Raw genomic sequence first — 24,818 nt, 5'->3', positions numbered from 1 at the left:
ATGTTCAGATTTATCTTCCTAAAATATATGCAAATTAGCACATATTTAATGAGATAATGCCTAATTTGCATAATTAAACATTAAAATGTTAAAAACTTGTAATACATTTTTTTTTCATACTATTGTAAGTAATCAACTGAGGATGTTTCATGATGACATCTATTATTTTAAAATTTTACCCTATTCACCTGTAGTGTCTCACTTTATAGAGTTATATGTGAGGGGGATAAGACTTCATGAAGATGGGAAGAACATGCAAACACCTCTTTGCCAACATGCCTTTCCTTCATTTTCCTTCAATAATAAATAATAAATGTACATTTTCTGTTCACATGTAATTGTAGCAGTAATTTGTTCTGCTATAAACATAAAGCTACGACAACTTTACTCAAAAAGAAAAACACCACAGCCCACTTAATAAGTCTATTTCCTCCACTGGTGCAAGAGAGAGAAAAAATGTTTCTTCCCTCATGTGAATCCTGTAAGTGACTGAGATGAAACATATTTGCTCCCCAGTGTATGTCTGATTCATGTTGACTATTGTAGCATGAAATAACCCACTGAATCTCCTGTCAAAGACAGACATGCACCGATTGTACATCGTAATATCTACCGGTTGTCTCGAGATGTAAAAGTTTTCGAGTACACATAGCCGCGGGGAATTAGTCTGAGCATCAAAAGTAATATTAATGCATCACAGATGATAAAATGTCTGGCGCACACAGACAGGCAGAGGTGACTTGAAACTTGCTGTGCAGAAGTATAATAATTTGACACGGAGGAACAACTACATCAACAGCGACAATCAACAGTAAGACCAGAAAACGCTAATTAATGATAGAAATGGTGGACATTTTAATAAGGAGGCCAATCGTGTCTCACATCCAGATGGCACAACAAAGACTGCAACATCTGCATGATCAAGAGATGTGGCTCTTGCTTCTACAACCAGGAGTTGTCCTTTACTTGCAGGTGAGTAGACCAAAAAACTGCTTACTAATAAGTAAACTTCAAATGATATCATCTTTTTTTATACGTAAAGGAAATCATCAGGAGGTTTAGTGCCTGAAACTGTCTTTTATTGATGCAATAAATACCAATTTAATCAAGAGTGAGTACGGAAGTGGGAGACCCTTTCATGCCCTGCCATAATGTTCCACCTGTGGCAATGCCAAGTGACCTACAATTAACAGCTCCTCGTCATCCTATGCCGTAATAAGGCCTCCTCCCTTCACAAACATCAGGATCAATAAGACTACAATGTATGTATATGTAGAAAGCCCACACAATTTAACACAGATATTGTCCTCACCATGACCAGAGGTGCCAGCCCCACGTAGTCCCTCTGAGTCGTGTAGATCCGCATCATGCCCACATCCTTGACGTTCCCCGGCAACTCCAGACACCAGGAGATCGTCTGACTCTCAGCCTGCTCCGAAACATCTTTTGGCACAAAGTCCAGTTGTAAAACTTCCAGAAGACCCCTGTTTGGAGAAAAGCAAAATTAAAATACAACAGGGTTAGACAAGTTGAAGCAGGCTTAGGTAACCTTTGCTGAACAGCTGCCAGTAAGGCCACGAGTTGTTATCATGGGATGATGCCAAACACTAAAACATACTGCAACAGTAGCAAAAGTTAAAAAAAGAGTCATTAAGTCAGTGAACTGGCTCCATAATGCCAGTTACATCACAAAATCCATCAAAAGTTTGTTAAGATTGTTTAGCATTAGCAACTAGGAGCTGCTGGTCACACCCGACGAGTGAGGCTGGGGTATATTTAGTGGGCAAAGGTGGCTTTAAAGGTGCAGTGATTCTAATGCGGTAAACTTTTCAAATTTAGCAAATATCTCCTCACAGTCTGTTGCTCATACACAGCCTTGACTCTGTAAACGGGAAACAAAGTGGCTTGGATCTTGCCACACAACACTACTCCTGCCAGTCAGCAACAGGGGGTATTTTGCTCATGCACAGGACAGGGGAATGGCTGTCAAAAGCCAGAAACTTGGTACAAGCTAACACATAAGTGAACTCATAAGTGGTTTGTCAACAGTCTCTCTCCAGTGTCGCTGACTTCACCTTTAAAGGGGACCTATTATGCTCATTTTCAGGCTAATACATGTAATTTGGATTTCTTCTGAAATATGTTTACATGCTTTAATGCTCAAAAAACACTTTATTTTCCTCATACTGTCTGTGCTGGAACAACTGTATCCAATCTCTGTCTGAATCCCTCCATTTTTGCTCCAGTGTCTTTAAGCCCACCTCATGAAAAAGCCCATGCTTCCAGGTCTTCCACAACTCAACATCTCTGCACCATCATTGCAGCTAAGAAAAGGACTATAACTGAGTAAAGCAGCACTTTCTACCGTGAAAAAATAACTAACGAAAACTTAGTCATCGGCTCAACAGCACATGTTCCAGCAGGAATATGATCCAAAATCAGGAAGAAATCAACAACATCAGCAACCAAGATTACATAATTCCCTGACGTTAGCATGTAGCTACTAGGGATTAGAATCACCAGAGGATCCACGATACAATTTTATCATAACACTTAAGTCACGATACAACACTATTGGGATTTTCATTATGTTGCGATATGCTGAGTATTGCGATAAAATATATTGCGATTTATTATCTTTGGTCAGCTATGTCAATTTTTTGACAGTTATGTCCCCAAAGGACAACTCTGTCATAATCTGTTTCACCTAATAAGATAGTTTTTAGTCTGTTCATCTAGCTTCAAACATTTTTACTGCAGCAAAATGTATCTACTGGACTTAAAAAAGATCAATTCAATCAATTACCCCCACCCCCACCCACCCTTAGCTACATGTAATAGTGTGGGCTTTGCAATGTGAAGACTTGCAGTAGCGAGCTTGCAGCAGATGGGGAAGAGTAGCAGAAGAGTTGGGAACCATTGCTTTTAAGGCTGCATTCAAATCTTTCTGGACACATACATTTTAAAGCTACATTGTGTCTTGGGTTGGACATTAACTGAAACAATTCAATTTTATTTATAAAGCCCAAAATCACAAATGACAATTAGCCTCAGAGGGCTTTACAGCATACGACATCCCTCTGTCCTTTGGACCTTCACAGTGGATAAGGAAAAACACCCCAAAAAAAACCTTGAACAGGAGGAGCAACTGAGGAGGAATCCCTCTCCCAGGACGGACAGACGTGCAATAGATGTCATATGTACAGAACAGATCAATATAATAAATGCACACTGATCCATACGACCAAAAATAGTACAAACAGCACTCCTAATAAAGGTCTAGTGTAGACCTTGACATTCTGTGCATGTATTGTAAATATACGACATGATGTTTCAAGAGTTTCGCTCTTTAATTCAGACTTACAGAAAGCAAAATCATGGCTCACCGAATATATTATAGGAGCATGAATAACAACTGAACTAAAATGAATTTTAATCAAGGGTTTATAATAATAAAGGAAGCATGAACTAGCACTTACCCTCTGCCGACACAGAGGTCAGGTTTTATTACAATCACCACTAAAAGAATGTCAACTTTGGTGTCCATTTGGAGAGTAATACTGGTGAGTGTTTGCACCATATCCAAAGCTAAATTAGTCTATTGTTGAGGATTGTTTTGTTCAGTCTACTGTTAAATTAGTAGAAGCAATGTGGGTTAAATAACCAAGACAAGCAGGTGTCATTTCAATTTGACAGACACAGAATGCTGTCCTGCTGAATATTTGTTATCAATCCACTGAAAGCTGTCAGTTTTATTTAGTTTTTATAAAACACTAGTGTCAGGAGCGAAAGATACTTCAATGCAGAAGGAGCTGAGATGAGCTGTGTGTGTGTGTGTGTGTGTGTGTGTACTCTCTCGTGTTCCGTGGGAGAGAAATGTAAATATTTGTAAAAGAGACACTGCCTAAGAAACTAAAAAAAATACTCTGAAATTTGTGAAAAACAAACTGGAGTTTGAAGCAAAAGTGAGCGCAATACACAAGAGGTCTCATTTCCGTCAGCAGATGGAAGAATAAGGTGAGAGTGTGGAGGGGAGATTAAGAGAGCTGGCAGAGACTTGAGCCAAGTATTCTGGTCAAAGGATTGTCAAAGAAATGGCATGTGATGTTATTTGATGCTGGGGAGTGTGTAGGCATACCTGCCAGTAGGAGCAGATCAAAGGGAAAATAGAGCAGCATGTGAATGGGACCGTGGCACTTTGAAGTGGAGCAAAACTTTGCATAAGGCAAAACAATGAACCTCGACAGTACATTGCTAAAACTTGCATTTTAAAAAGGCACAAATATTGAAAAGCAGCAACAAGGACGAGCACAGACGCTTAAATGAATGTGAAGAAATGTTCATGCACTATCAAAAGGAACTCAAGGCCAGTTCTTATTTTTTGCTTGTCTGCGTCAATAAGCTTTGGACTGTGTGGTTAAAGATTAATAGTACTGACCGCAGATATTATAAAATCAAAAATCATATTAAGCTCTACACTACGACTGATGCTCCAGGCAGTAGACTCGCGGTTCAAGCTGAGTTCAATTACGGCCTTTTCTCTTTCAGCTTATGAGAACTATTTCAGTGAAAATCTGTTTCTAATGTACTTCTCCCTTCTCCGAGGGTGAGACCGGGGAGAGAGGGTCAGTGATACCACGTTGTAGCTCCACAAAGAGAAACTTCTGCTGAGTCACTTCACTGACAGCCTCACAAAAAAGGAGACCAGAGAGCACCACAAAGATGAAAACAAGCCTTGGGAACACTGGCCTACACAGTATGAGAAGTTACCAAAACAACCTGGCAGGTATATGAACATCACTTTTAAAAAGAAGAAGTCAACAGTTTGGGAAATATGCTTATCGTCAGAATAATCTGACTGGGAAAATTCACATGAACGCCCCCTCAAGTCAACAAGAACTCGGAAAGTCTGTGAAAATTTTGGTACACTTTAGTTACTGAGTTGAGGTCAAACAAAGCACCCCAGACGTCCCTCCCCACAGCAACGCTTTCCAGCTCCTCCTGGTGGACCCCAAGGCGTTCCCAGGCCAGATGAGATATGTAATCCCTCCAGTATGTTCTGGGTCTACCCTGGGGGCTCCTACCAGTGGGACGTGCCCAGAATACCTCCAACAGGAGGCACCCAAGAGGAATCCTGATCAGATGCCCGAACCACCTCAACTGACCCCTTTCGATCCCAAGAAGCAGCGGCTCTACTCCGACCTCCTCCTAGATGTCTGAGCTCCCCACCCTATATCTAAGGCTGAGCCCAGCCACCCCACGGAGGAAACTCATTTTGGCTGTTTGTATCCGCAATGTCATTCTTTCGATCACTACCCAGAGCTCATGACCATAGGTGAAAGGTGGTATGTAGATGGATCAGTAAATCCAAATTAGTTGGAGAAGTTATTTATTAGCATTAACCCTGATAATAAGTTAGGTAAAGCAACATTGCAGAAACAAGTCTGGGGCAAAATCAATAATATAAAGCTTCAAACTGTTATCATAATGTTTTTTGCCAAGTTTGGGCCGATGCTGGGCCAGGTAATTTCTGATAACAGCCTAGTCATGGCAATGCCGGTAGCCGGAAATGGCCAAGCTGACTGGCCTGATTCTCGAGCCTCATTCAAGCTGAGTCTCAGCCAAGTCGGGCAACCAGACCCAGCCCAGATAATTTCATCCGGCATGCCGACTTCAGGACTGTTCTGGGCCAGGTCATTTTGGCTACCTGGCACAGTCTGAAAAACACTTTAAAAACTCAGAAAATTAGAACTTCTGAGGAGTATGGGAACTCAGTGTAAGTATGAAACCATGGCAAACAGCTCGCAAATGAAGCTTAGCATAAAGACTGGAAACAAAGGGAAACAGCTAGCCTGGCACTGTAAAACAACGAATAAGCGATGAGTAGTCAGATTTTTGTTTTTATGTCTGGCCAGAGCCAGGCTAGGTGTCACCCCTGCTCCCAGTTTTTATGCTAAGCTAAGCTAACTGGCTGCTGACTGTTGCTTCAAACTTACCGTACAAACTTAAGAGTGGTAGCAATCGTTTTCTCTACCAAGTATTTTTATCTCTACCCAAAATGACTATTAAACTATTTCTTTAACAACCAAGTTAAGGAGCCCCCCTATAGCGGGTAACTGATCCAGTTTGAACTCCATATGCCACATGTCCAACTAGACAAAACTAGAAAAAAAGAAATTCTGTTGATATATTGTGTGGAATTAAAGATAGCTGATGTCTAATCTGTGTCTTTGTACCTTTACAACATGAAGTGATGCGTGTCTGGGGTGCATATACATGAAAGCATGCACAAAGAACTTGTTCCCCATTAAGTCCAACTAAAATGTCTACATCATTTCTTGGATGTGGTCCTTGTCTTCCTGTACTTTCTTGAATTAAATGGACTCAGAAAAACGCGGAAAATACTGCAAGAGAGAGTGTGAGAGCGAGACAGAGAAAGACAGAAGGGGTTAATGTCCCTATTTCCTGGAAATCCATCTATTAGGGGGGACTTTAAACCCCTGGACGTATCATCACTTCAAAGCACAGTGGTGGGAGTGTTTGTGTGTGTGTGTGTGTGTGTGTGTCCTGGTGGGAGCTCAGCACAAGGGACATGACTTGAAATATCTCTCCTTCCTAATCTCCCCTTCTGAACGTGCAAGCGCTTAAGCCTGGATAACGTAGCCGTGATTATGGATGATTACGGATAAGTGGGTCGGACGGACGGCGGGTGGTGTGTGACTGTGTGGGCGGGAGGTTGCTGGGCAGAGGTGGCTGTTGGTGTGTGCCGAAGCAAGCATCAGGCAAAACTGTTTTAATCAACTGGTGTGTACCTGGTAAGTCAGGCAGTGAAAATGCTATGGAATTAATATTCATTAAGCAGAAGCACTTCAACAGCACTTTGATTTATTTACTGCTGCTGTTTAAATTTCTCATTTTCAAGTTATTTTAGTCACATTAAAGGGGTGATCCTATGGGGGTCACAACTTAAATGGACTAGGAATTTATTTTTTGAGGTAAATACAGTTGTTAATAGACCAAATATTTGAATTAATATCAGATAAGGTAAGAAAAACAGACATTATCCGATGAAAACTGAGGACACAGATACTGTAGTACAAGAAATAATACATGAAATTCCATAGTTACATGAATGTAGAGAGGAAAAAAAGAGGGTACTAGATATAAATTGGCAGATCATTTAAGCCATTTCCCCTTCATTTTTCTTTTTTGCGCTCTCTTTTTTCTCTATATACTTATTTAGTTAAAAACCAAAGATGATCAAGTGTTGACCCCTCACTAAGAACAGTGTTTGAACAGTGTTTGGCTTCCCCCCCGGTGCCACAGCCAGCGCTCAGACCTCCACTGCTGGACTGTCGGGGAGCGCTGGGGAAGGCAAACACCTTTCATCTGCACACACTGCGATGACACACAGCTGGTTGAATATCAGCAAAGTTTCCGGCTTCCCTTCACTGGTTCCTGTACAGTAGGGTCGGCTTTTTTTTATATTTATATACTTTATTAATCCCCCTGAGGGGAAATTCAATTTTTTCACTCCGTTGTCATTAACACACAGGTCAGAAATACACAAACAGGACCTATACATGCACAAAGTGGAGAGATGTCAGAGTGAGGGGGCTGCCTTGGTCAGGCGCCCCGAGCAGCTGGGGGGGGTTCAGTGCCTTGCTCAAGGACACCCCGGCAGTGCCCAGGTGGTGAACTGGCACCTCTCCAGCCACCAGTCCACTCTCCACATTTGGTCCGGACGGGGACTTGAACCAGCGACCCTCCAGTTCCCAACCCAAGTCCCTATGGACTGAGCTACTGTCACTGTTACAATCATTAAAAAGCAAAAGCAGCGTGTGTATACATTCAGTAGGCTATATCTTCAGTAGCTAGCTAGCTAACCCTACACTTTTCAGTGTTTGATTTTGGTTTTGGAACAGGGAAGAAACGTATATCTTTTTCCAACCTCTCCAGGTAACGAGTATCATTAATACATGACGTGCCCCAGGCACAACATTTAGCTCCAAATCCACAAAACCAGCCTGAGAATGAAGGAAATCTGAAACGACTGGTCGACTGGTCTGAGCTGACTTAATGCTACGCTATGATTGGTCAGTCTGCATCTGGGGGCGGGACTTAGCAAAGGGTCAGTTGTTGGGCCTATACTGTGAAATAGTTACCACTAACAATTAGTTCGTACCCCTCCATTGATACCATTTAAACCCATTTCTTAAACAAGATTTGCCTGCCACTTCTGTTTTTCTTTGTTTGTATTTCTTTTGTTGTTTTTGCAAGGCTGTTTGTGTTACAATTTTAATAGATATTCTATTCCTTTTAAAAATGTACCAGTACTTTCTTATTTATGTCTGTGTTTTTATTTTCGATCATTGCTGTGTTTTATTCATTCTCTTTTTTAAAGCACTTTGGTCAGCGTTTGTTGTTTTTAAATGTGCTCTACGAATAAACTTAAAATATTATTCTGTAAAGTAACCATTGTAATAAATAACTATCAATACCATTGCACCATTAATACCTTTAATCTCTTCAGTGCATCCTAATGAAACTTACTGAGTGCTAATTTAGGGAGCCAACATATGATTGAGGGCCACACAGGAAAAATGCAGGTGCGAGTTATCCACCGAAATCGCTAACTTTAGCTAACAGCACTAGCACTGATGACAGAACGTAAATCCTATGACACTTTGAGGTGCCCCTAGTTGCCAGGTAACTTGTAGCTTTCTCCAAGTTGCCTCTAACCTGACAGATGCGTGTTTAAGGGGGCACAGTTTGATGCGGTAGTCTAGTAGTGTATTAAATGTACAAGACTGAAAGTTAAAGTATTGAAATGAACCCCAGATAATTAAAATACAATGAAAGCAATTCATATCACATTCAGGGGCCGCACACAATGTTTCTGAGGACTGCCACTGGCCCGCGGGACGCACTATGAGAAACAATGGTTTATTTGATGTCATGGATTTGTTCCTCCCATTGCTGTTTTAAATGTTCTAGTTCCTGCAGGATCTTTTTAATATTCTGAGTGTTAGACATCAAGTGTCTGCAGATGTGAACGGTCAATCCTCAAGGAAGAACTCCTGCACAAAAGAGAATCTGCAAAAAGCAGAATGGGTATGAAAAACTAATTTCTTCTTGTGCTGATTTTTGGAGATACACATGGGTGCTCTCTTACCTCTACTGACTAAAGCAAGTCTACGTGAAAAATAATACAGTAAGAGTCTTTCACACAGATTAAAATGTGAAGTTGACTGTTTACAAATACCGTGCTGTGTAGACAACACCAAGTGCAAGGCCATAAATTATTACTTTTCCAGTAAAATGAAATGTTGATATTAGTTTTTCATGATAACTGATTGCTTTCCTTAGGGTAGCAGCAGAGTTTATTGAGAGTGCCAAAAGATAAAGATAGTTTTCTGTGAGTAGAGAGAGAACATGACTGACCTCTTTGCCGTGATAGCAACCTTCCTCTGGCAGACGACGGAGACAGTGTTGGGAGTCACTCCACTGCCAGGCTCCACTACGATGTCCCACAGCGCTGAGTCACTGGGCCGCGCCGCACTGAATGATAGGCCTGTTTTCACTGTTGCCCTGCAGTAAATACAGAAAGAAATAAATACACATAATCCAATTAGTGCAAAGCATGACTTTTACTCATGACTTGATTAAGTAACTCAGGTTTGATGTGAGGTGTGTAAAGTGATAGACATGGTCAAGACGACCTGCTGAGGTTCAAACCGAGCATCAGAATGGGGAAGAAAGGTGATTTAAGTGAGTATTTCAGAAACTGCTGATCGACTGGGATTTTCATACACAACCATCTCTAGGGTTTACAGAGGTTGGTCTGAAAAAGAGAAAATATCCAGTGGGCAGGAGTTCTCTGGTTGAAAATGCCTTGTTGATGCCAGAGGTCAAAGGAGAATGGCCAGACTGGTTCAAGATGATAGAAAGGCAACAGGATCTCAAATAACACTGGTTACAACCAAGGTCTGCAGAAGACCATGGATCCATCCTGCCTTGTATCAACAGTTCAGGCTGGTGGTGGTGTAATGGTGTGTGGGATATTCTCTTGGCACACTTTGGGCCCCTTAGTACCAACTGAGCATGGTTTAAACACCACAGCCTACCTGAGTATTGTTGCTGACCGTGTCCATCCCTTTATGACCACAGTGTACCCATCTTCTGATGGCTACTTCCAGCAGGATAACGCACCATATCACAAAGCTCAGATCATCTCAAACTGGTTTCTTGAACATGACAATGAGTTCACTGTACTCCAATGGCCTCCACAGTCACCAGAATCCAATAGAGCACCTTTGGGATGTGGTATATGCTACTACAATTATTAAATGTAAGTCTATGGGAGGGTACCAAGGTTTGCGTTTTGTTGCTTGTGTACCTTCCCTTTCAATAAGCATGTGTTTTTTTCGGTGTATGCATGTGTGTGCTTTGTATGTGTTTGTCTGTGTGAGCCTAACGAGGTGAGTCACAGACAGGCTAATGTATTGCAGGCTGCCAGCAGACTGAGAATTAGCGGGGGTATTTATTCCCATTAGCCCTGGGGACAACTGGGAATCAGTTAATCAGGTGTCTGATTCAGACACACACATCACTCTGCTAGGGGAGATACAACGCTTATTATAAATAATGTGAATGGACCAGACAGTGCTGGAGGTCCAACAATCACTAAGCCTTTGTTTTTCAAAGCATATGTCTCTCTGCTAAATCGTCGAGTCAAATATTATTGGACGGGATCACAGAGCAGTTATTTAAGTTCCGGGCTGAAAAGTGATAATGGGGACACAAAACGCTTCTGATGCACGTTTAAAATGCAATGATTCACTAATCAGCACTCACACAGACACCTAGCTACGGGGTGGGAGCCTTGTGCGTTTCCAAAACAGGCCAATTTCCTTATGGCGGGGATTCAACAAGGTGCTGGAAATGTTCCAGAGGGAATTCAGCTCATGCTTACTGAAGAGCGTCACTCAGCTCCCGTGGTTTTGTCTGCAGGATATATTAACGCTGAGAATAATCTGAAAGCCTCAACCTCAGCCTCAGTAAGGTGTTGTACTAGGTTTGCAAACTTGCCACTGAATTAAGATGTGTTATGTGTGACATCCATGTGACAACAGGTCGAATTTGGTCATGAGAGGATGCTTATTGTCAGAATAAAATGAAAGCTTAAGTAAATACATTTAAAATGCCATTAAACTTTCGTCACTTGTCCCATCTGTTGAACCAAGGAAAGACAGATCCACACTTTCATTATGTCTACTACGAATTCTGTTTCTGCCATCAGCATGTTCAGACACAAACTCCAGATTTATTAGATGCGTCAGTTTCTAGCAGCAGCCCTCCACTCCATCCACTTCACAGTCTGAAAGTGATAGATTCAATTAATAAACCACTTCCCCCCAAACAAAGACTTGAAAAGAAGATAATATACTTGGAAATTATTGCAGAAATTCTTCTTTTTTCTTTACACTTTTGCTGCCCAGTAATGGTTGGGTGAGGCAGCCTGCTATTTTAAAGCAATCAATCTGTCTATTCCTCTTTTAACAACCTGTAGTTTGTCATTTCAGCAACGGAACAGTATTCAAACAGCTGAAGAACATTTAAACTGACAGACAGGAAGATACAAAATCTGTTCACGCTACAGTAAGGGTCAGTATGACTGCCCTCGTGCTCAGCACACATGCTTACAAATACTCATTTGTAATCAAACAGCAAACAGACTGATCAATAACTATTGAGACTGGGTCAAGGTCGGAGTTGTTTGACAGGCAAAACATAGAAAGCAAGCACACACACACACACACACACACACACACACACAAACATGATTGGTCTTTGAAGCAAGTTGACAATTCAATGAATGCTTGATAAAGACATGCTTGTGCAGAAAATCATTTTCTGGAATAAACCTTGTAGCCAAAGGCAAAATCTTTGTGTTACATTTTAGCCCATTAAAGATGTGAATGAATATTTGAAATGTAAAAACTATAAACATTTAATTTGATTATGTAGCTCAAGCAGGCAGACTAAGAAAACTAAAAAAGTGAAAACTCATTTTGGAAAATGTTCTTTCTGTTGTTGTTGTTTTTTTCAATCATGATTCAATCAAAAATGAGTTTTAACGAATGATAAATTTTGTTTTTGTTTTTTTAAGTTTTACATTTGTTTCTTGCAAATGCCATTCTAAAGCTCCAGTGTGTTGAATTCAAGCCACATTTCCACCAAACACTTTCAGTATGGTACCTTTGGAACCAAAAGTCACCCTTCAGACATGGTACCTAGACCCAAGTGTTTCCACTACACACAGTACCATTAAATGTGGGCGGGGTTATTGTCACTCACTGCTCCGTCCAGCACTCACTGTATTTCCTCATTACCAGTGACACAGATGAAAGTCTGTTCCCTTATTTTCATCCGCAGAACAAGGCTGCACACGGACATTTTCAGGACAAAATAGAACAGGCTGCAGTAAGAGTCTCTCTCCATGAGATATTTAAAAATAGTGGGTTTGAGCATTTAGTCCTTCCAACGCAAGCTCGGGGGTTTAGTGTTGCCGTAGCCCACTACTAATAAAACTCGCCACTGTAAGAACAGCGCCACCTTTTAGTACAGGATCTGTGTGCTAGGTACCCCAACAGAGGGGTGACCAAAAAGGGGACAGTACAGAACAGTTCCATTGGTACCATCCACAACTTTTCACAGTGGAAACAGAAAAAAAGCACACCGAACTCAAGTGTACCGTACTGCTAGATGGAAATGGGGCTTTAGTGGCATCTTGCAGTGAGGTTACAGAGCTGAAACTTCTTCAATATGCATGTCGAAGAACTACAGCGGCTGACACGAAAAGGCTAATGGCCCTATTTAAAGAGAGTCTGGTTTGTCCATTCTAGGCCACTGTATAAACAACGTGGTGGACTCTCCTCAAAGAGGACCTCCTGTGTATGTAGATATAAATGGCTCATTCTGTGGTAAAGAAAACACAACACTTCTTAATTTCAGGTGATTACACACTAGATAAAACGATATTATGAATATTATATACCATTTCTGCCAAAAGACGCTCCTAAATCCCACACACTGGACCTTTAACCAAACTACCTACACCCACCGACTCATTTTCCTGCTGCTTGTCGAGCTCAGCGTCACAGTGACAACAGCACCTGATGACCATCCTTCCCAGGGGTACGAACCACTTCAACTGGCTCCTGTTGAGCGTGGAGGAGCAGTAACTCAATGCCAGAATCTTCCCGGATCACTGAGTTTCTTGCCCACAAGCACACACAAGCCTCCCCGCAGAGCAACCTCATTTCGGCCACTTCTGTCCTCGCTCTTTGTCTTTGTCAGTCAGTACCCAGAGTTCATGACCACAGGTGGGGGTTGGGTGACGGCGGAATGGATATCGACCAGTAAAGTGAACAACTCTCCACTGCTGTTTTACCAGACTCTGTCAATCTCTTTGTTTAAAAGTGTGAAAGTTGGAGCAACTCATTTGTTTGCCTCTTAATTTCATCAGCCATTCATGCAGGAGAAAAGGAGTTTTTTCTTTTTTGGAACTGTGTTGTCTGCGGATATTTGGGGGTGGCTGTGGCTCAGGAGGTAGAGCAGGTCATCCACTGATTGAAAGATCTGCGATCAATGCCTGGCTCTTTCAGTCCGCATGTCCAAGTGTCCTTGGGCAAGACACTGAACCCCAAATTGCTCCTGAAACCTTTGTCATCAGTGTGAGAATGTGGCATGTAGAGTAAACCACTTTGAGTGTGGTTGTAGGAATAGAAAGAAACGATATGAACTTACCAAGTCTATGGCATCTTGTGTTTCATTGATATTCCAACACTGTACATTTTCACTTTCTGAAGAGCTCACAAAAAGTTTGATATTAATCTGATGAAATGTTCATCATTCCATGTGATGCCAATTTTAAAAATAGATGACTTTTAATAAAAAATGTGGTGCTTACAAGCTGCCTCTGTGTTTAACAGGTGGGTGTGATGGCCTTGCAAACCGCCAACAGATCGACATGGTTAATCCTGGCAGTCAGCTCACATCATCTCTACCCTAAAGGGTTAACCTCTTGATTCATTTTCAATCAGGGCCACAGATTATCTGGCCTAACCCTGCTGGAGTGGACTCAATCTTGGGCCAAAGAGCGAAGTAGAGCAGGGATTTCTCCCAGGAGGAATCAATCACTTTGCCAAGCTCCTCAGAGCTAGCCTTCACTTGGACTAAACCTCTGGACTCAGTCGTCTCTTCTTGTTCAATCTCATTCTGAATGTGGCAGTAGGTCAGGAATACACGGAGTGAAATCACTGACCTGACTGGAAGAACTTCATCGGTTCGGTCAGTGAGTCAGAATTTGGGGAATTTTAGGTGGAGAGTCTATAAATCCTTCCAAATAGTAAAAACAACAGAAAATGTTAAAGAGTCAGCGTCTCTACTAAATCTTGCATCATGTAATTTCAACAATGCTAGCAAAGATACATTCAGGTCAGTGGGTCCGTGTGTGCAGGCATGTTTGTGCCTGTGGATGGTAAGTATGATGTTTGAGAAAGGATTTACTGACACACAGCCATAGGTTTAACTATGTGCCCTATGGATTAATACACGTATCTTAACATTCCTCTCCATTTTCCTGCATGCCGCCGCAGATTACTGCGGGGTTGGTATGTTGTTTGCAGCATGATATCACTAAATCATGGGATTAGAGAAAAATTTGTCTTGCGTTTCAAACAAAACCATTAAGCTGAATAAAGACTGGAAACCTCGCTGCGATGGCTTTACACTTCACTGATCTGAAACATACTGATAAAAAAACGATTTTACTCCACTCAGTGATGTGCATCAAAAGGCAGAACGCAGAAACTTTGAAACAGATTGAACTGTGGGTGTCAGTGCAACACGGCTGCTTTTATATTAACTTCACTTTCACCCACAGGAGTGAGGGAGATGTTAGTTATTTGTTTTCCTGCTCCATTAAATAGATGCATTATTTATGAAGTCAAATACCCAGAGAACCTTGTTGAAATGTTAGTGGGATGTTGAGATATGGAAACCGGTGAATCATTTGCCAATTATTTCCCTGTTTATGGAAGAGTGCTCTCCATAACTCCCCCACTAACTGAGAAGTTGAAGTAGACAGGATATAACATGTCAGTAATTTATGAAGCCAGTGAAACTGGCAGACAACACAAGTCATGTTGGCGCTCAAGCATTTTACTGAATGGCCTTGATGGCGAGCCCCATCAGTATTCAAGTGCCTTAAGTAACCATTTAAATGCATGGAGCTTATCCTTCATGAAGATGCTCAAATACACCGTTCATCATGGTGATTCAACTTGGTTTCAGTCTCTTTTTCTGCTTCATACGTTTCAGTGACAATTAAATTTTATGTGACTCCTCCTAAACTCTTGGCCTCTGCAGACTCAGCAACATAGTTGAATAATTATAATGTTTTCTGAAAGTGGCATTTTCAGCTACACTTCCTTATGCTTAATTTAGTTATGCATGGCGAAAATGTGATGTTGGTAGGCACGCTTCTCGTTTGTGTGCGAGACTGTTTATGCAGAAGCGTTTTGAATGGTAAGGTTTCAGAGGAAGTGCATGTGTTTGGAAAGAACTGAGGATACGACTGTATAAATGACACTTAGATTATACTGCAGGAGCTCTGTGAAAGTTTGTAAATTTATGACTTGATAAAGTTTTGCTGTTGTTAAATGTGGTCCCCATTCATTCATCCATCCATCCATTTTCAACTGCTTATCCGAAGCCGGGTTGTCGGGGAAGCAGGCTGAGCTAAGTATTCCAGACATCCTTCTCCCCAGACACTCTTTCTAGCTCCTCCACCCCCAGGCTAGATGAGATATGGAATCCCTCCAGTATGTTCTGGGTCTGCCCGGAGCCTCCTACCAGTTGGATGTACCAGGAACACCTCTAAAGGGAAGCGCCCAGTAGGCATCCTGATTGGATGCATGAACCACCTCAACTGACCCCTTAAGACGCGAAGGAGCAGTGGCTCTACTCCGAGCCCTCTGAGCTCCTTACCCTTTTACCCCTATGACTCTAATTCAATAAGACTTTTCTCAGTTTTTGGATTCTATGTTCAACAGAGGCATACGAGAAAATAGTTTAACTCCTGTATTTTAAGAGCAAAAGGAAAGCAAAAGAAAAAGTGAAGATTTCTCACCTGAGTGTGAAACTTTCCAGAGTCGATGTGCTCGCCAGGAAGACATAGAAAGTTGCCACGTCTGTGGCCTTCAGAGGCTTAGAAGAGGTCTGGATGACCACTGCGCCTCCCAGTCTCAGTCGAAAAAAGGTTGGGTTCCCTGGTGGAGTTCTGAGCAAATTGACACTTCCTATCCGCCTCATCGGTGTCCCTGATCCTCCAGAGTCTCTTCCTCTTCCCACGCCGACACGTTGCAGGCTATCCTGTGGGGTACACTGGCCTGTCTGATCCCTGCGACTCTGGAAGTAGACCTCCACAAGGTTCCCCTGAAGACCTTTAATTCCTTCGGTCCTTCCTGCTTCCCTGCTAGAGCTGCCCGATCGGCTGCCTGAGCTGAACCAGGCGGGTTCTGGCTTCAGCTGTGCCACACAAAATCCACCTGGAGACACAAGGCACGCCCCACGAACTTCCCTTGTCTCCCAGAAGGCATAAGCCGTCACACAGTGAGCTCCTTCCTTCGCCTTGGCTCCAGTACCTCTCTTGCCATTATCTTCTCCAGACCCTGTCCTTTCTTGCCCAACAGTGATGCCACTTTCAGTGGGCATGTGGAAGAGAATCTTGACAACAGGAGATGAGGAACGAACCTGGCGGGCCAAAATGACTGGCAGGATCGTGCGCCCACTGAGGAGCAGGTCTGGAGGAATCGGGGCGTCCACTGTAAGGGGGCCATATGAAGCGTTGACAGCTGGCTGGAGGAGCTCAGCGCCTTTACCAGTGATGAGAAAAGTCTGAGTCTGAGTCTTCAGGCTGGAGTTCCCTGATGGCTCTGGGCTGTCTTGCCTCAGAAACATGTGGTTCACATTGAGAACCTCAAAGTTGACAGTGGGATAAACTGGAGATGGGGTGGAGGATGTCCCAGTGTCCATGGCAACCTTCTGACTTTCAGCAACTGGGAAGAGAGAATTTACAAAGAGAGATTAGTGCAGTAACTATTCAACATGTCAGTGTTACATTTCAAATCTGCTTTTAAGATTCACACAGTTGCCACTTAAAAAATCAGTCAGTTATTTTAATTGAGAACCTTTGATGACGATGGCAGGATGACGAATGTTGACAAAGGACTCACAGCTGTAGAAACAAAACAAAGGGTCAAGGACGGGGGTGAGTTCTGCAGGGATTAAGAATAAGTGGTGATGGCAGGTAGGTCACTGTGAGGAGCAAAGGGCAGTGGGACTCAGGGTAAAGAAAATTAGTTGTTGATGCAGCAAACATGGCTCATTTCACCGTGTAGTTCCTGCACAGGAAAAGAGGAGAGCAAAGGAAAACACACAAGGTGTTTGTGGTGGAGGGATGTAAGAATTAAGACAAACAGGAGAGAGGAGGGTCAGGCATGTAAATAGGATGGAACAGTTAGGTTTGGCCTTTAATAGTACGAGTGCTTCCTTTAAGTGTGCAAGGAGACAGATTGATCTGCTCTTTTGAACGTCAACTCTATGAAAAAACACCTAAAATTAATTGCTGCAACATTTAGATCATTAATTTTTAGGACCATCATTACTGCTGGGATTTTTTTTAACCATTTAATAATGCTGAGCACATTTTCGCTTATACTGCCTTTCAAGCAACTTAAAACCCTGGCTAATTCTGTCTCTAAAAGTTGAAGTAATCAAATGACCATTAGCAAAACACTTTGAACTAACAAAATGCACCTCCGAGGTGATTCACTTCTATGTAGTGCAGAAAAAACAGTCGAATGACAGTGCTCAGTGTTGTTGAACTTATGGATGGATTACTGAACGGGCCAACCAGGCACAGGCTCAGGGGCTCCATGTGTCAGGGGCCCCCATGGCCTTCATTTGCAAAATGTCAATCAAATTACTATAACACACATCAACCAAGAAAGGACTTAAAATGTTGACAAAGAGATGCAAAACAACTGCCAAGAAACACAAAACCACAAAAAGATGCATTGTGACTAGGGTTTGATACCGTAGGGTATTGAACTGATACCGGTACTACTTCCAGCACCTCTAATTTGGCACTGGCACCCAATGGTACCTTCACTTTTTCTGTACCAACAAATATTTTATTTTTGAACAAGCTGCAGGGGTAAAGTAATCAACTAAAAATGCATTTCTGCCGCTTTGCTCTTTTCTAGCCACACATAGTACTAATCTTCTGTCTTCTTCCAGATGCTGAAACTATCGTGGCAGCACTGACCGCCACATTAGTTTCAGTTTCATTTTTGGCTTGCTGGGAAGCCAACAAAGGCTTAATAGATTCGGAGAGCTTCAGCCTCCTGTCTGAGGTTTCTTCTGTTGCGGTGGCTCTGCTGAGTTCTGTTGCTGGCTTCAGAGTTTTGTGGCTGGCTTTCAGGCTTTGGGGTGCTTCATGGCACTTTTGGCTCTTGTTTTAGGGTACTTTCACACCTGCCCTGTTAGGTTCGGTCGGTTCAATCAAAGTCAAGTTCGTTTGTCACCTAAGTGCAGTTTGTTTGGGCAGGTGTGAACACAGCAATCGCACTCAGGTGCACAACAAAAAAAAAATGGGCCGAGACCTTCTTGAAGAGGTGGTCCCAGTCTGGTTACAAACAAACTCTGGTGCGGTTTGTTTGTGGTGAGAACGTGTTCTGACTTCGATCCGAACCAACTGCAGTCACATGACACATTGTTTGGGTTAAACATGAGCATGTTACAGTCCTGGAGGATTGTTAATGTGCACCTCCTCCTGTACTGCCTTAATATGCACATTCAGCACATCCAATGCATCAAAACATTGTTTTCTAGTTGGAGCCATGCCTCGTTTTCAAACTGTATGGTTTGACTAAAATGAACAATGACAGCAATATAGTCCACGATGAGCAGCGCTAAAATCAACCTGCGTAGTTGTCCCTCCATTGTGACATTAGAAAGTGTCACATTTATCTTGCAAGTGTACTCTTCTTCAACGCTTTGTTTACTTCCTGGATTTTTCCCACAAGGAAATTCTGACTAATCAAGAGCCGCTTTCTTGCGCAAGGCATTTGATCTGGTCCGCTTGTAAATGCTGCCGTGAGAACACGAACCAACTCTAGGCAATTATGCAACTTGGTAACAAAATTAGTCCCTGATTCGGACCAAAGCGAGACAACTCTAGGTCTGAAAGCACCCTAAGCCTAGTGTTCTCACCCAGATGTGCCAACATTTTGCAGCAATGGATTTAATGTGAATCAGCACTCTGTAGTACCAACATAATTTGGACGGTTCCCCTAAAAGTAGGGTACCCAACCTTTATAATGACTATAAAGAGATTCAATACAACAACAAAAAAAGAGGCAAAACCACAAAATCTGTGTGTCTTGCTCGGGGCCTTTTGTGTATTTGTGCCCAGGAGCCCATTGTCTCATTATCTGCCCATGGTTAGACTGATGGGAAAAGACCATACAGCGTCATCTCTATTGTATACAATATAACCAGATGGTAACAATTATACTAAATCCACAGGTCGCATATTAAGTGTTCAGCCAAATGACACACTACTGCTAAATGGCACCATGAATTGAACACATTATATTCTTCATTATAGTTTTCATTTCTAGCACTAAAACATAGGAATACTATGTTTATAACTCTTATGTGATACTCTATGCAGCCAAGGTCTCATTTAAACTTAACAGAAATAACATATTTCCACTCTCCACGTACTACTGCTATGCACTGCAATAAAGGGAATGGCAAATGCAGAGTCTGTGTGGTAAAAAGCCTCCCTCTAACTCCCGCAGGATGACTGTTTGTCCCAACAGGATGCTGTGTGCGACAGCTCCGAACCTCCTCCTGCCAAAGACACTTGGTGTTGTGCCAGCGCCCGTATTAAGGTGATCCAGAATTAATGTGCAAATTTCTCTATATCATAAAAATAATTTATCTGAAGGTAAATGTACGGTAATGCACAACACCTTTTCCTCCCCTAAAGGTTTCAGAAGTAATACATAATTCTTTTCTGGTTTTCTAACCATATTTCATGAACATATCCATATGTAAATCAATTTTCTTTCTGAAGGCAAAGGAAAATCTATAAAAGACACAGATATCAGAGTTGATATGAAAAATGTAGGACTCAAAAAAGTACAGAGGAAACTGTCTTATGGATTCCAGGGATCAGACTGATGCCTGAAGGAGTTTTACATTAAAAGGTCAGAGTAGATATTGGCTGGTACACATCGCATGTGCATATCCTCAAGTGAAACAGAATGCAAAGGTGATCCGACTGTGCATCAATGCTATCTGCTGCTGCGAATCAGTCTATACCTGGGGCTGTCAGAACGGAAACCCAACCGTCTAACTTGTTTAAATAAACTGACATTTAGTGGGACCCTTTATTATCTCTGCTAAGGGGGAGGGAGTTTATCTATGAACAGGCCTTTTAAAATAGGCCCCAGGCCAAGAATCAACTAATTAGATTTTGGTGATGATCCAGTTCTGAGGTTTCCACTTTTAGATGATTATTGGCTTTCAGCCATAAACACGAATGAATAGTTAAAACATCACAATCAAAGGACTTGAATCCTAACCCTGGTAAGTTTTAATCAAATTTTAGTTTTATAAATGCTGACTTTGGCCTTAAGTTGGGAAATTATTCTTCAGTAGATGTCTGTGCTTTGGAGCTGCTTTTATCATCGGTACTAGGCCTGCAACTACTATTTTCATTGTCAATTAATCTGCAAATTATCTTCTAGGTTAATTGTTGGTTTTATAAAATGTTAGAAAATAGTGAAAAATGTCCCTCCCAGTCTCTCAAAGCCAAAATCTTGTCTTAAAATTTCTTGTTTTATCCAAATCACAAAGATTTTCTTTAAAAATGATATTGGCAAAACATTTTTCAGTTGTTATCAGACGTCCTGGGGCGACCTGTGGATCCTGATCCACTGACCTCACTGGTTCTGATCTTGTGTTACCAGCTCCCAACATAATAGGATGTTATTTGTAACCCTACGAGCATGTACATTGATATTATTGAATTGGAAGCAAACACAGGCTCCTGCTGCTAAGGATGTGAAGCACCACCTACATTTGGAAAAGATTAAATTCTCCTTAAGAGGGTGTCAAAACAAATTCTATCAGGTCTGGCAACCATTTCTAGACCACATTAAGAGGGATACACTAAGTTCTTCCCTTAACTAGCCTAGTTTAAATGACACAAAACATGTTCAATCTGACATCTTTCAAAATTCCCAGCTATATTAAATTTTTTTTAGAGCTGTTTATCTATTCATTGTCTTTTTTAAATTGTTTTAAATAGAATGCTAAACAGAACGATATGTTTTACTCATAAATCTTTTATTTTGCAAACTTATGTCTTTTTCTTTACATGTATGACAAACCACCTTTAAAGGAAATGACCACTTTAGAATGAAAATACAGACAGCACTTACTGACCCTCATGCCGACAAGAAGTCCAGTGTAGTTTTTTAATCCACAAAACTCGTTTGGGGTATCGGAGGATAACAGCTAGCCGGATTTTTCCATACACTTGAAGTGCATGGAACCCATGTCCAAAATCATTTTGAAAATGTAATAACAATCGGCTAATGCATTTCTAAAAAACGTCAGAACGGCTCGTCCGTCCATTGTAAGCCAATGCAACTCGCAATAATCGAGAACAAGAACGTCTCTGAATGTTCTCGAGTCTCACGCAAGTTGCCATGTAAACACAGCAGGCCTGCAGGCTAACTGACCACGGTGAGAAATTATGCTATAAAAGTGGAGTAAATTACGTCTTTTCAAGTCAATTTTGCATGTCGCAGCTTCAGGGCACTTGGATTACGACCTTTTTGAAATGCATTAGCAGAGTTTTATTTATTTTCAAAATTATTTTGGATGTGGGTTCCATGAACTTCAAGTGTATGGAAAAATCTAGCTAGCTGTTATCCTCCGATACCCCGAACAAGTTTTGTGGATTAAAAAAACTACACTGGACCTCTTGTCGGCATGAGGGTGAGTACGTACTGTCTGTATTTTCATTCTAAAGTGGTCATTTCCTTTAAAGGTATTTTTGATTTTTGACTTTTATTTTCTACATTTTTGTACCAGAAATTCTGTTTTTACTTTTATACGCCTGCCACTGTTTGTTTAACTTTGAAAACCCCAATAAAGAGAGTTGGGGGAAGAACTTATACCAGGCAGGAAGTGGCAGGAAATCTCTATATTTGAGAGGCTGGAAACATAATTTTACTTTAGAAATTAATTGATTATCAAAATAGTTGGCTATTATTGTTATGTTGATCGACCAAACAATTTTAAGACAAATCAATGTAGCTCTACTCAGTATTCTACTCCAACAAGCACGTCTGAATACCTTCAATTTTTCTGTACAAATAGTACTTTTGTTGCTTGTCAGAAAAAAAGCCCCTTTAATAGATCCAACGGCTGTCTCAAGGTTGTAAATCCATCCTTTTATAATGTATCCTCAGACTGACTGGCCCCTATCACATCATAGGGGTATGCTGCAGGTCAGAGCAATTCATGGAATGAAGAAAACACAAAAGAGGCTCAAGCAAAGCCGACAAAAAAGCAAGAGAGGACATAGTCCATGCTGAGACGATGATTGTAAGTAATGCTCACACTCACATTCTGGTAAACTTTAAAATAAAAGTGTTTGAATGAAGCCTTCCCAAAATTCCTTTGATCTGATGTTTAAAATACACACTGCTGTGCTTCACTGAACATATTATTTATTGATCAGATATCAATTTGGTGAGTCCTGGCTGGATCCCCTGAAGTATCCTGACTTGTGACATCAGAAGAACTATTTCAGCTACTGCTGTAAATGTTAGTTCGACCTCAGACGGGCTCGCTGACACAACATCTGTGACTGGACTGTAAGATAAGGCCGCCATGCATATTCATCGGCTCCCATGCAGGCGAGATATCAAAGGCTGAACTCTATCACTTAGACACGCATTAAGAGCACAGCTGCACAGCTGAGTCCTGCACCAGCAGAAATACAGCGGTCCCCACATTATGTATGATGAAAAATGCACACACAGATACCACGGGCAGATATAAACCCAGGCAATCTCAGGAAGTAGACTCTCGCATGATATCAGTATCACAGAGAGACAGACAAGCTTACTGTGACTCCATAGCTCCCAATGCAGGTTATCTTTAAACAACCAGAGGAACAGCTGTGCAACCACAGCTTCAGGCCTCTTTAATCCCACAGATGAGGTTTGCCGATGCACACCGGAGAGCGTGCTGTCACTTTCATTCAGACAGAGGGACAATGAAATGGACACAGGGCATGGGTAGTGATTTTAAAATCCTCAGAAATAGGAAAACAGAGCTCACATCCTTACAAAGCCAGTCACGAAATGGTCCTAAAATCCCAATGTGAACATTTACGAAACTGGTTCTTTATATTTAAGGCTCACTTCTCAAATATATCCTCCTGCTATCTTCCTAATAGCTGCATAATCATGTAGGGGGGCTCCAAAAAAGACCAAAAAGTGCTAACCATAGGAAACAGCATACTGTCTTATTTTGTCCATGTGTGAGATTGCACCAAAACTCCAATAAAAGCACATCTTGAAATTCAAATTTCTGTGTGTTCAGATCATCAAAGCATCCACAAGAGCATATGTACTCATTTCATCTTCATTAATGTTTCCTTGTAAACACAGCTGAAGCCTTTAGGCTACTTCCAGCCCAGTTATTTTCATATATGTGAAGACATTTCCTGGGTCTCCTCCAACACTCTTGATCAATAGATGAATAAATTCAGCAGCAGCTCATCAAAAGCAGACATAAATCTCACCTTTAACAGCTGTAAGAACAGTCAGTGCGATGACTGGGAGCAATGCACGGAGGGAAAAGTTGAGCATCATTTCAGCAAAGTTGCAGGTTGTGCTGCGCCCTCCGGAAGCTTTGGTGACTGTCTGCAGTCGGTTGAAAGAAAGCGCAGGAAGCAAATCACTACATTGTCTTAAAGTAAATGTCGCTTTACTTTCTTATCCACACGTAACTTCGCCTTGTTGCATCTGGGATAGTTTTGCAAATGTGCTCTCCTCCTTTTGGGTCCTCTGGATGATGAGAGGGATGTTTTCCTCCGGGAGCACACGGCTCGAGCTGGCACGGCAGGACAGCAACAGGCACGGCTATTCCCATGATAGAAATCTGTAAACATGTGCCGTCTGTCAGATTAACGAGACCCACGTGGGTAATCGCCGGTAGGGGAAGAGCTGCGAGCAAATTAAATGCACATGAGGTCAAGAGGATCAGTGGTTTCTCCACGAGTCATTTTTAATGTTGATTTAACAAATTAAGGATATGATTCTGGGCCAAAGGGCGAGTTCATTTGCAGAAACACATGATGATTATGATGATGATGATGATTTATTTTTATTTTTATTTAATTTCTTTTTTATTTTTCCAGTTATGATTATTATTATTACTATTACTATTTTTTTATTTTATTTCTATTAGTATTTTTTTATTTAACCAGTCATGATTATTATTATTATTATTATTATTATTATTATTATTATTACTAATAAACTGTTTTAGAGGGAAAACTCTTTTTTTATTATTTATTAAATATTTCTATTAATTTATTTATTTTTATTATTTTTCCAGTAATTCCTATTATTCTTATCATTATTATCATT

General features: G+C 41.4%; 1 protein-coding gene across 1 annotated transcript in view; it reads right to left on the bottom strand.

Annotated features, from left to right (window-relative positions):
• Positions 1 to 24,322, bottom strand: part of si:dkey-1d7.3 (transmembrane protein 132D) — a 46,810-nt gene extending 22,488 nt beyond the window's left edge. The window contains exons 1-4 of the mRNA XM_049603787.1: positions 23,969 to 24,322; positions 16,199 to 17,126; positions 9,445 to 9,591; positions 1,313 to 1,484 (exon numbers count right to left, since the gene is read on the bottom strand). Coding sequence (XP_049459744.1) covers positions 1,313 to 1,484; positions 9,445 to 9,591; positions 16,199 to 17,126; positions 23,969 to 24,038 — 1,317 coding nt within the window. The 5' untranslated portion in view covers positions 24,039 to 24,322. The remainder of the gene's footprint in view (positions 1 to 1,312; positions 1,485 to 9,444; positions 9,592 to 16,198; positions 17,127 to 23,968) is intronic.
• Positions 24,323 to 24,818: the final 496 nt, after the last annotated feature.

Source organism: Epinephelus fuscoguttatus, linkage group LG18 (genome assembly GCF_011397635.1).
Source record: "Epinephelus fuscoguttatus linkage group LG18, E.fuscoguttatus.final_Chr_v1".
Lineage (NCBI taxonomy): Eukaryota > Metazoa > Chordata > Actinopteri > Perciformes > Serranidae > Epinephelus > Epinephelus fuscoguttatus.
This window is presented reverse-complemented; position numbering and strand designations above follow the sequence as displayed.